This window comes from Carcharhinus amblyrhynchos, chromosome 1 (assembly GCF_965287045.1).
Source record: "Carcharhinus amblyrhynchos chromosome 1, sCarAmb.v2.hapA, whole genome shotgun sequence".
In the NCBI taxonomy this organism is placed as follows: Eukaryota; Metazoa; Chordata; class Chondrichthyes; order Carcharhiniformes; family Carcharhinidae; genus Carcharhinus; species Carcharhinus amblyrhynchos.
In genome coordinates this window covers 87,602,534-87,615,979 of record NC_137324.1, presented here as the reverse complement: position 1 = coordinate 87,615,979, position 13,446 = coordinate 87,602,534, and the positions used below count along the sequence as shown (strand labels likewise).

Genomic DNA, 13,446 nt, shown 5'->3' with positions numbered 1-13,446 from the left:
CATTCGGCCCTTGAATCTGCACTGACAACGATCTCACTTAGCCCCTATCCCAACAGGGCTTTATAAACAGTCATAAAGGAGAATGCTCAACTTTTTGAAGGTAGATTTAGCTTTAGATGGAGACAGTAGTGTGTTGATTATCTTAATTTTTAATTCTGTTGTTGCTACTGCCAAGCCTTCTATTACCTGAAGTGTGAGGACTCAATGATTTTGTCTTCAACTTAGGATCTTCTCTCTATGTTCTTGACAAAACAATAACCTGACTTGTAGTCAAATTTATTTTCTGTAATGTCCTAACTGTGTTATGGGTTGTGGGTTTTAACAAAAAGATGCCAGCAACTGGTTCAGCAGCATCAAAAACAACGATGGCAAGTTGTGAAAGCAGATTTAATTAACGTGGAAAGTTATGGACCAGATAAAATTACTAGATAATTGATATAAACCCAACTGGTTCATAATCAGTTATGAAGTGTAACCTTGACACTCAACTGTAAAAGATTGCAGTAAACTGCAATGAAGAGAAAAATGTTTGATGAGCTTGCCAGCAATGTCCCAAGACAAGATTCAGACAAACTCAGCATAGTCATATCTACAAGTACTGCACATTAACATTTGGGAAATAAGGAGCAATGCTCTTCAAGGATCTGTTGTCAAGTCATCAAAAGTTTTAGTTCCTGGCTTTACTGAGTGAACCAAATTTCTCAGCAAATTTAAGGTTTTACTTTGTATTGTACTGACAAAATCTGGTGCAAGTTATAAGTTATTTATTCACTTGTTAAAGTACTGAAAATGCTCAGCATAGGAACTCCACGATTTGATTTCTTCATTGCAAAGTCCCATAGATCCTAACTGACGCATCATTTCTCTTGTAGGCACTAGTGGCTCGAGACTGCCAGTACTTTTATTTTACTGTCATTTAGTACTCCACGGTGGCATAGTGGTTAGCACCAGGGATCCAGGTTCAATTCCCCGCCTGGGTCAGTGTCTATGAACAGTCTGCGCGTTCTCCATGTCTGAGTGGGTTCCCCCCCAGCTGTTCCAGTTTCCTCCCACATTCCAAAAGATGTGCTGGTTAGGTGCATTGGCCATACTGGGTACACTGAGGGAAAGTTTAGTATGGCCAATGCAATTTTCCCTCAGTGTACCCAAACATGTGCTGAAGTGCAGCGACTAGGGGATTTTCACAGTAATTTCATTGCAGTGTTAATGCTAGCCTACTTGTGATAATAATAAATAAACTTTAAACTTTTTACCCTTGAGCCTGTTAACTTGATATTTTTTCTTCAACTGGTTCTAGCCATATAGTTGAGCACCCCTCTTTTCAAATATACCATATACTGCTTGGAATCTCATACTTCTCTGATCAGTAAAAACTTCTTAAAACCAGAGTTTTTTTTCCTTACTTGGTCTTCCTGGCACTGGCACTTAAATTTTTAATTGTGTCGTTGCTACTGCCAAGCCTTCTATTACCTGAACTCTGATTTTGTCTTCAACTTAGGATCTTCTCTCTATGTTCTCGACAAAACAATAACCTGACTTATAGCCAAACTTATTTTTCTGTAATGTCCTAATTATGTTATGGGTTGTGGGTTTTAACAAAAAGATGCAGTTTGCGCACACAGATTCGAACTAACAGATTTATTCCAACAGTGTGCTGCCTATACAGAGTACAAACAAAATAAAAAAGCAGCCTGTAACAACACCCTAATGGCATCACCATCAAATCATGAGATGAACTCTTCATGTAACTTTTATATATATAAATAAAACAGGCACATTCTGGCAGCAGTTTGTACCATGTACAAGATGTACAGCAGCAACTTGTCAAACTTTCTTCAACAGCACCTACTAAACTTGTGTTCTCCACCACACAGAAGGACAATATATGGGAACACTATCACCTGCAAGTTCCCCTCAAACCCACACACGATTTGGAACTACATCACTGTTCCTTCATTATCGCTGAGTCAAAATCTTGGAATTTTCTTCCAAATGGCAATGTGGATGTAACTACACCACATGGACTGCAACAGTTCAAGGATGCAACTCACCATCACCCTCTGAAGGGCAATCAGGGATGGTAACAAATGCAGGCCTAGCCAGCAACACTCACACTCTTTACAGGAATAAACTGCAGAAATAAACCAGAACCAGCCACTTCTACGGCCCCTACAAGTTGTTCCAAAGTAGCATGACAAAGGACTTTATCCAATAATGTGGAAAAATGCTTAGCATATGCTATAGCATATGCAAGAAAGCCGCCAAATCGAATGCAGCCAGTTACTGCCCTATCAGTTATCTTCCAACCATTAGCAAAATGTTGATTGTAGTTAGTTGAGACGAAGATGTAAAAACTGAATATTCGAGTACTGAGAACTGCCCTCAAAATCAAGGCAGCACTTGACAGAGACTCAGCAAAACTGAATTTCAAGAAAAAAACTTTCCAGTGAAAAGTGAGCATGACTGCAGGATGCCAAGCATCATTCTCACGGTACACTGTTATCAAGTTCTTCAGAGTTATATTGGGTAAAATCCATCTTCAGCTCCTTGATCTGCAGTGCAGATTTTGGTTAATAATACACAGCTCTATTCATAACTCCCCTGATTTTTTTTTATGTCGGCCTACTGTAGAATCTGATGGAGGTGGACAGTACACCCTTGGCACATAATTACAAGTAATACATTTCTCCAATGCCAAAGTCAAGCGTCAGAAAAATGAAAACGATAACTAATCAGGAACAACAACAAAACAAATATTTTAAAAATCACCACCATGGATCTGTCATTCCAGACATGATGGTAGTAGCTTAGAAAGCATTTTATCATAGGGCATTCTGAAAGAGGCAAATAATTGACAGGTGTAGAATTGCAGATTAAAATTGCCACAAACAAAACTGCACACGCGATCATATGCCATAGACTTCACTTTGTGGGGAGGTGAAGAGTCTTGTTTTATCACAACATCATTATCAAGATACTTACACTGGCAATACATGGTTCAATTGTTTGAGCTGTTCTCTTCAGGAGTACTTTAGCTAAATCATAAGCTTGCTTGTTCATGTTCTGAAACAGAAAATTAGCAAATATCTGAATGTACCTGTTTATTATAACCAATGTACAATATTTTGAAACTGTAATAATTTCCTAATATCAATTACAAATCCAATGATTTTGCATAAAATGACTGCAATGTAAACGTTATGTCAGGATTTTCCTTTTCCCAAGGCCCTTCAATGTACAAATACAGTTTTCCACTCCATGTCTTCTGAGCAAGTGTTCTGTCCAAAGTGAAGTTATCCCTTCTACTCAGTACAGTTATCCAGTTAAGTCCTACATGCCCAATTTGTAACAGGTGTATACTGTGATCTCTAGAACATGCAGAGATAACTGATCTCAAGTTGAGCTATGGCAGGATCATACTTACGTGTATGTGAGTGAGAGTTCCCACTCCTGAAGAAAATCGAAAGAAAAGAGGAGTGGACACCATGGATATCATAAACGTGAACTCCAGATTGCTGTTGGTGACAAAAATCTGGATTTCATGAGTTCTGAGAGGTAATGTTAATTAAAGCTTTCCAATGGACATTAAAGAGAAGCATTATGCTACCCAAGAAAAGTAAGGAAAGAAGAAAATAAATCTTGGACGTTTCTCTCAACAATGTTGCTGGGCTCCAATTTAACACACTATACAAAATGTCACAATGACCCTTGCTTAGACAGAATCAAGGTACAAAATTATATTCAATTAGGGAGGAACACTTTGCATTTGCTTCTGTTCACAAGTTGATTCAAAAATAATGGTTCTTGAATTCAAAGCAATTCTATCACGAGGAAGTTGAATTCAATCCAGTCACATCCTCTGGGGACTAATGAAAGACCACCTCATACGGGAACACCTCAGAACAGAACATCACTAAGTTCAAGACCCTTCAAATATGCAGCATTTATTGCCCCTAAATTGCTTAGATTACAACTTTCCTCACTTCTATTCTCTTCAAAATTTGGACGAAATAAAAATAAATACTACTTCAATAAGTTAATAGAGGGAAGGAAAATAGCAGAAGTAAAACACAATTTGAAAGGCAAACTGAGCTTTTTGTTTCAGGGAGTAAGGAGGTAACATGATTGAAATGTCATCAGAAGCCACTAACTTAAAAATAAATCAAGATTTGTGAAGGTAATAACAAAGGGGAAATGTCAGGATTTTCCTTTGGACACCAAACTGAAATATATGTACTCATGTGGAGTTCGAGAAACAACACGAGTCTTTAAGTAAAACAGGAAGTTATGACATCAATAGCAACAACTAAATGCGGCAAGATATCAAACCAAGGCCCTATCTGCTGTCTCAGGTTGATGTAAAAAAAAACACATTATAATATTTCAAAGTCAGGATTATCCCAGATGCCATGATTAATATATTTCCCTCCAATCAACATCAAATATACAGATTATCTGATCATTACCACATTATTGCTTATGGGGTCAGATATGTGTAAATTAGTTGCTGTGGGACCTATGTTATAACAGTGACTACACTTCAAAAGCACATTCTTAGTTGTAAAGCACTTTGCAATATTGTGGCTATAAAAGGTGTCATATAGTGTTGCACATCATTCCACTGAGATCCAATTAGCTTTTGGCCGTTTTGACTTCACAGCTTTTTTTTTTATTTGCTCATGGGATGTGGGTATTGCTAGTTGGGCCTGCATTTATTAGCCATCCCTAATTGCCCTGAACTGAGGGGCTTGCTGGGCCACTTCAGAGGACATAGAGTCAATCACAGTGCTGTGGATCTGGAGTCATGTGAATGCCAGACAAGATAAGGATGACATATTTCCTTCTGTAAACGACATTAGTAAACTAGATGGGTTTTTACAATAATCGAGAATGGCTTCATGGTGATCTTTAATTCCAGATTTTTATTGAGTTCAAATTTCAACATCTGTCAGATTGGAATTTGAACCCAAATCCCTAGATCTTGTTCTGAGTCTCTGGATTGCTATTCCAGCGACACTACCACAATGGCACTGCCTCCCCTAGAATTCTGAATTGAGAGGAAATAGCTTTCAACTCCAACCTCTGTAAACTTTGGCACAAAACAAAGATTTTTAGTTCAGTCAAAATCCTCAGTGGATTCAGGCTCATCTTCTGAACTACTTTCTCTCCTTTCTTTCTTTAGTCTAAGTCAGGTGTTCCCAAACAGGCATCCAGGGACCTGAAGGGTCTCCACGAGCCCATGGAATTGGTGGCCACCGCAGAATCGATGAACACCGGTTCGATAAGAGCAGTCGGCCAACATCAACAATAATTACCACAATGAAATAGGCCAATCAAAGCAAAGTCTCTTGGAGCACTGGATCCAATGATCCAAGAGGCTTTTCTCTGATTGACCCATTTGATTTATTTCATCTCACTACTGCCCACAGCAAATTGATCCTGAAAATGGAACAAGTGGCTTAAAGAGGAGGTGAATGAGAGTGTGAGAGGGGGGTCAGTGAGAGAGGTGTGTATGTAAATGTGAGACAGACACATGCCTGTGCTTGAAAGGAAGCAAGGTGACTATGTGCATGTGTGTGTGCAAGGGAGTGCATGTGTCCAATATGGGAATCAGCTTCCCAGCATAATACCTCCCATTAAAAATGACAAAAGGTAAGACTTGACTATTATTTTAAATTGGAGAACTTTTTAATTACCAGATTACCCAATCCTACTACCAGGGGTTAATGTTAAGTGGCCACGGAAGAATGGTTTGGCCAAGCGTTGATGTGAAGGGGCGATGAAGCTGGTTAATGTATTTGTGACTACCTCTTCCCAATTCCGAATATTTTCCTAGATATAGCTGGAAAAGATTTGTTTACATTTGATTTCTGTCTTTGCACCTATTTTGTGCCCCTCATTATTTTGTAGATCTCTATAAGATCACCCCTCAGCCTTCTACGCTCCAGAGAAAAAAGTCCCAGTCTATCCAGCCTCTCCTTATAACTCAATCCATCAAGTCCTGATGGCATCCTAGTAAATCTTTTCTGCACTCTTTCCAGTTTAATAATATACTTTCTATAATAGGGTGACCAAATTTGCACACAGCATTCCAAGTGTGGCCTTACCAATGTCTTGTACAACTTCAACAAGACGTCCCAACTCCTGTATTCAATGTTCTGACCGATGAAACCAAGCATGCCAAATGCCGCCTTCACCACTCTGTCTACCTGTGACTCCACATTCAAGGAGCTATGAATATGTACCCCTAGATCGCTTTGTTCTGTAACTCTCCCCAACACCCTACCATTAACTGAGTAAGTCCTGCTCCTGGTTCAGTTTACCAAAATGCATCATCACCTCGCATTTGCTTAAATTAATCGCCATCTGTCATTCGTCAGCCCACTGGCCCAATTGATCAAGATCCCGTTGCAATTGGAGATAACTTTCTTCATTGTCCGCTATGCCATCAATCTTAGTGTCATCTGTAAACTTACTAACCATGCCCCCTGTATTCTCATCCAAATCATTAATATAAATGACAAATAACAGCAGACCTAGCATTGATCCCTGAGGCACACTGCTGTCACAGGCCTCCAGTTTGAAAAACAACTCTTTACAACCACTCTCTGGCTTCTGTCTCAAATACCTTTCCACTTTTGTCATCACAAACATTTTCCACATCAGTCTGTTTTTGGTTAATTAAAATGGAGAAGACTAATTATTAATCCACTTTCTTTAATTTGTGTATAGATTTCCTCTATTTTCACTATGCCACCCAATAAGAATAGGAAAAGAATCAAGACTGGGGATGCTAAATGGAAAAAAACAAAATTAAACTAAGACAAAAGCAAGCTTTTTACATTAATTGGAAATAAAAATGCCAAAAAGAACTAGGGTCAAAAAAAAAGTAGTATTACTTAAACATATATAAAGGAAATAAATCAGGTATAAAAGTTAAAAGTTTCTGAGTCATGAGTAGGTTTACATTAACACTGCAATAAAGTTACTGCGAAATTCCTCATTCTATTAAACAAAATACAGTGCATTACAGGGTGGGATTTCATGGGTAAATGAATTACATGTTGTTTTAAAGCATTCAGCACATAACAGGCATATTAGAATTAATGAAAGCCATGACAAAATTACTAAGGAAGATTAGGGCAGTCGGTTAGCCCAGTTGGTTGGACGGTTGGCAAATGACACAGAGCAATGCCAACAATGCAGGTTCAATTCCCATCCTAGCTGAGGTTAATCATGAAAGCCCTGCCTTCTCAACCATGCTTCTCGCCTGAGGGGCAGTGAACCTCAGGTTACATCACACCAGTCAGCCTATGGTCATTTGGGACTTCATTAAAGGAAAGATACGAAACTGTAAAACACAAAGGTTGAGAATGAATATTACAACACCAAAAAAACTTTCCAGGAGGACATTAGTGGTGAGAGACAGCCATGGTGGGAATAGGCCATTAAGAAACGGAGGAGGAAAACTTGAGGCCAAGAGTGAGAGTTGGCCATAAGGTGTATACTGAGATTGTGGGACCACATGAAAGTAGGCAAAAACGTTTGAGCCTGCTACCAACGAAAAATGGTACTAAAGAAGCTACTCAAACATCAGGTTGATAAAATTATGGGGACTGACGGTTTACAGAAGATTTAGTTATAAATTGCCAAAATTCAGTGCCAAGGATGCTACGATAAAGAACTAGAATAATAATTTTAAATTATTGATCAGGTGGTATTTTTACAGTTGCTGGTAAACTCTTCCACTGATAATAAGTAATTATATGGATACACATGCGAAAAGCTGGGCAAATAAAAGGCTCAACTAAGCTTAAAGAATTCTTGAAGTAATAAAAAGATAAAATGGTTGTGGCTCATGTGGATTCTCAAACAGTGTTTGAGAAGTTGCTGGATTCAGAAAACTAATGGCACAATATGTAACTTGGAATTATGGAAAATATGTGGAAGAGCATGAAGGAAAGAGAGAGTGATGAAATAAATTTCTGACTGGAAAGATGCGCTAACTGATATTGCACAGACATCTGTCTAGGCGACATTTCTATTTACTAGACAGAAATTGTCTTGATTTAAGAACTGAATTGTTTGAATTGTACTGGCAAAAAGATGGAAAGGATGTACAAATGAATATACGATGATCCAAATCACAGCATCTCTTAAGATAGAGGCAAATGATCGACCAAGAGTTACATCAGCAATACAAGAATCGCTTTGAAATTGGTGTGTACAGGAAAAGCTCCAGACCCAGACAAACTAACAACAGAACGTCTGAAAGCCGTTGGGAGAATGAGAATTAGAAGACAGCAAAAATTTGTGATGTGCTATATACCATAGGATACATTCCAAGTGATTTGAGACTTCATTATTTGTAAAGCTATCGAAGAACTCCAAAGCAGCGGAATGCAATTATTTCATAAACGATAAACCTAATGAGTCATCTCATTAAAGTAATCTTGAAATTCATAAATAAATAACACACTTGAAGCAGAGACAGTCTGGATTTAGATCTGGAGTAGAAACACAAGGAGAGTATTTAACATAAAATCGATCGCCAATAAACATCTAGAAGTAAACAAGAATCTAGAAGTAAACAAGAACATTTACACTTCTTAGCGTGCTTACTCCAAGAAGTCCATTGCTGGCATCTCCTCATCATGTCACTACAGAGCCAGCACTGCTTGTCCATCCCTAACAGCCCTTGCACGAAATGGCTTGCTAGGCCATTTCAGTGTGCAGTTAAGCAGCAACTACATTACTGGTGTGGTTGACCAATAAACTCTGTTTAATAGATTGGTGCAGGTCCAGGGTCAGTGTAGGCCAGATGAGGTGAGGATGGCAGATTTCCAGATGGGTTTTTATGACAACTGACAATGGTTTCGTGGCCATCGCCATTGAGATTGGCTTTCAATTCCAGATTTATTAAGTGAATTTAAAATTCACTGGCTGCCATCATGGAATTTGAACATGTTCCTAGAGAATTAGCTTGGGCTTCTGGATTACTTGTCCAGTGACGTGGCCACTATACCATTATCTCTCCCAAGAGTCTGCTGAAATTCAGAATCCAATTTGTGATTCCTAATCACTCTTGCACCTCCATCCTCTCCACTGTCTAAAACATTTTTCTGCCTTTTATAATTCCTCCAATGCGCAGAGTTTCTTTGAATTGCCTCTCTTAGTCTTTCTAAGCTCCTAAGGCATTCATAAAATCATAGGATCCTACAGTGCAGGAGGCTGTGGATATAGAGAAGAGGAACCATTTATTGAAGTCAAGGTTTATCGTACATGTTTAGTTCTCAGAACGTTAAAACTGTAGAATGGACTATCTTCCGCAGTCTGACTTTTCTCCTGTAATCACGTCTCTTTTACAATCTAAGCTTTGCATAACTTAAAAGTTGTTTTCAGATCTTCTGTTTTAAATTTGGCAGCATGCTCCAAAATAGGCATTGGATATCATCTTAGCTACTCATGAAAAAAACCTTATAAACAGTGGCTCTGATTAAACACAATTTGGCTTGGTCGATTTGAAGCAGAATATAATGGAACAGTGAGATACAAAAAACTCCAAAACATGGGTAATCATAGAAAAGTGTATTTTTTTTTAAAGCACGAAAACTACAATAATGTTGTGCTGAAGATGCAAGAAACCTCACATACAGTTCACCTCATTAATCTATAAAAGATATAGGGGAAAGACAAAATTAAATTAAATTAACAGTACATGATTAAATGGTCTTATGCATTATAATTTCTACGATCTTAAAAACACTTTCATAAAGATTCAACTTCTTTTTAAATTCCATGTTTATTCTTCAATTGTACTTTAAACACCTTGAAAACTTCTCAACATCTTCCAATAAGTGCTGTTAATAGAAAAGCACAAAAGGTGCTAAGGATCATAACATTATTAAAAGGCAAAGAGCAGAAGAATCTGGTGAGTGGCAGGAGAAAGGAAGGTGACGTACAGGTAAGGTTGCCAGGAAACAGCGAGGAGGGTAACTGTTATTTTAAACACTACTTGGATGTTCATTTCTAATTTCGTGAAATAATTTGATTTACAATAAAAATATTCTGTTCAAGAACAAATACCTTGTGTGCAGGAATAAGGTTGATAAGTATGGAGTCCAGTAGATCTTGAGTTACTCCATCTCCTTCCATGATGATAGAACTCATCAAGTCCAACATGTGCATCTGAACCTTCTGATTGTGGCTGTTGCTATGATTAAAAAAAAGTTAAATGGTTACCGATTGCAGAACTACCTCCTACAGTTTCAGATGGTATTCCTCATTCTGCAAATAGGGATAATCATGCATCTCATGATAGCAGACACTAAACCACCTAAAGTCTGTCAGATTTGGGAATAGTATTATCTGAACAAAACCTAAAGGTAAACATTGGGACGTTTTTTAATACAAATCTTAAAAGTTGCCCAAATTGTCACTTTTGTTTTCACTGAGTGGCATTTTGCCTTGCAAGTAATCCAGGAACAGACTGGTTTTGTATTGTATTACTATTTGACCAGTTTTCCAGATGGTCTCGACACAAATAAAATTGAAAGTATACAGGCACATTAATTCAATGGACTGTATGATTTAACACCAACTTACAATAAACAGAAAAGCTTTTTCTCAGAATTTGAGAAAATAGTAACATAACCTAAACTGTGCATTATCAATTGCGCCAGGCAAAGTAGATATAGATGACTACCATGACTGGCACTTTGATGTCATCTCTTGTAGGCAAAAGTCAAAAATCAGATTACCCTGCAATTTTCAGTTTTGTTTTGTCAGAATCTTTGAACACAGGTGAAATATGTAATGTAAGCCATTAAACTGGAGAGGGAAAGAATTCTTTCGTCATTAAACTTAATTCAGACTGAATGATTTTTGTAAAATTACTGGATAAATGACTTGACTGTTTTCTAGCTCAGTTTCAATGTGATAATATAGCATCACGTCACTGCATTCAAGAAGATTTATGTAAATACTTCCATTAATTTGGAATACTGATTTACTGATATCGTGATTACATTGAAGGAAACTGAAGAATTATGCGAGATGAAATGCATTTAAAATTGGTATCTGAATTACAGCAAATACATTTGTTAAAATATGGTGCAGCTCTAATGAACCAAAGTCAAACAATCCGATAGGTGTCAACTTTGATTCTCAGTCTGTCCTGAGAGAGCCTGGAATGAGCTTGAGATCAACAGGAAACGAAGCAGCAATTACAGACCAAAAACAGACCAGATCCAATTTTTATTTAGGTGGGCTCATTATTGAATTATATTTTACTTATTATTGTCACGTATTAGCATAGTGAAAAGTATTGTTTCTTGAGCGCTATACAGAAACTCTAATAGATGTTGTGTAAACATAGTTGGTAGCAGCTCTGAACATGCTAGATTGTATAAATGCAGAAATCAGGAAAATGTGTGCAAAGGTAGAGTAGTAATAATGGGGAATTTTAACTAACAAGCACCTGTTAAAAAGTTTTCTGGAGTGAGTCTGGGACAGTTTCCTGGTTACAAGGGGGCAAGCAATATTGGATTTAATAATGAGCCAGATTTAATTAGTAACCAAATTGTGTGCGAATATTTATCAATGTTCATAACATGATTAAGTTCAACATTGCATTTGAAAGCAAAAAGTACAAATCAGCTACGAGAATTTGCCTTAGGGAAGGCTGATTTTACTGAGATAATATAAAGAAGGAAAGAAGGTGCAGAATGTAATGTTGCAATCATAGCTCGGGTGTAGAGAAAGATATAGCTTTGTGCCCAACATACAGACAGGGTACACCCTTCATTCAGCTACAGAAAAAAAGCAAGAATGCCAATAATTTCCTCTTGCTTTTATTTGACTTTTAGAAGTAAATATGATGAAACATAACGTATACTTAAAAATCTTACTTTATGACTGAGAAGAGAGTCCTGAAGAGCTGTATAAAAATTTCATTACAATCTTCAAGCTCAAAACAGATATTATACGACTTCACCCATGCCAGATTCTATGGAACAAAAAAACATTAGCAAGTTTACTATTATCAATATGGAATTAAAATGAGAGATTAGTATCTGCAATATACATAGCTTCAAAACAGACTGTGTTTGGAAAAATCATAACACCAGCACAAGTTCAATCTTGCATGCAAACAGAATTACACTGTTACATACATTAATATACACAATTTTAAAATCAAAATTATGTTGACTTCAAAATCCGTGCCCGCTTGGAATTCAGTGTCAGTGGATGGAGCAGGGCAGTGGCATTTTTAGATAGTTTTAAGGGATTTATACTTGAATTGGTAAATATTAGAAATTGGATTTAGTTTTAAATGGGTTTAGTTTAATTTTTCTGTGCCCAGAGGGTAAAACCTATACTTAGATCACGGTGGGCATACATGTTTGTATCTGTTGGGGTAATTAAGTTCCGATTGTGTTTCTGCTGGGGAGATGTTGGTGCTGGACTGGGGTGGGCACAGTAAGAAGTTTCACAACACCAGGTTAAAGTCCAACAGGTTTATTTAAAATCACGAGCTTTCAAAGCGCTGCTCCTTCATCAGGTGAGTTCTCTGAAAGCTCATGATTCCAAATAAACCTGTTGGACTTTAACCTGGTGTTGTGAGACTTCTTACTGTGTTTCTGTTGTGCTTAGAGAGGGCTATGGGGTGAAGAATAAATAGAACACATAAGCATGTGAGTGTTGCTTAGCAACTATAAGCCCTTTTAAGGGCTTATAGTTTTAAGTTTTAGCTGGATATATTACAGTTGAATACAAGACAGTGGGAAGCGAGCCTCTTTCAACTCTACTGGGCAGGACAAGGGAATTTCAAAAATGCAAGCTTCCTAAGGAAGGAGCTACAGTCCTGATGGCCAGGGAATTGGGACAGAAAGAATATCTTAAGACTGAAGTTAAGAAAACAGAGACTAGGGTATTGTTCGGAAGAATTCAACAAAGTTAAAGACAATTGCAGTAACTATAATTAAAGCGGGACAGCAGACTTCTGAGATAGATGAAACGTCCGATGCTATTTTAATACAGTCTGGTAATCAAGCATTAAAGCAATTGTAAACAGTTTGTATAGCAATCAAGACAAATAATTCCTGAAGTCTCCAGGTGTACAATCCTGGACTGGATTCGCTGTTAAAAGTAGAGTGCAAGCTTTGTTTAAAAGCTTCATCTGGAAAACCTGGTCTTGATGTTGGAAAGCAAACTGCTATGGGAAAGTGTTATTATGAGAGAAGATATTAAAGCTTGTTTTTTTTGGGAGTGGAATTCAAAAACTCTCGTAACAATCATCTGGGCAGAATCTATGGGGAAATCAACATAGACTAACTTGGATTCAGAGTTGAGTATATGCAAGTGTACCAGGCTATAAGGTTTTCAGGACAGATAGGTAAAATGGTAGAAGGGGTGGAGTAGTCTTACTGCTATGAAACAAAATCA

The 13,446-nt window shown here is 37.6% G+C and overlaps 1 protein-coding gene across 4 annotated transcripts in view; it reads right to left on the bottom strand.

Annotated features, from left to right (window-relative positions):
- pds5a (PDS5 cohesin associated factor A) overlaps window positions 1-13,446 on the bottom strand; it is a 219,673-nt gene that overhangs the window by 154,374 nt on the left and 51,853 nt on the right. For all 4 annotated transcript variants that reach the window (XM_080188570.1, XM_080188561.1, XM_080188579.1 and 1 more), the window contains exons 5-7: window positions 11,910-12,007; window positions 10,087-10,213; window positions 2,983-3,063 (exon numbers count right to left, since the gene is read on the bottom strand). In XM_080188570.1, the coding sequence (XP_080044696.1) occupies window positions 2,983-3,063; window positions 10,087-10,213; window positions 11,910-12,007 (306 nt within the window). The remainder of the gene's footprint in view (window positions 1-2,982; window positions 3,064-10,086; window positions 10,214-11,909; window positions 12,008-13,446) is intronic.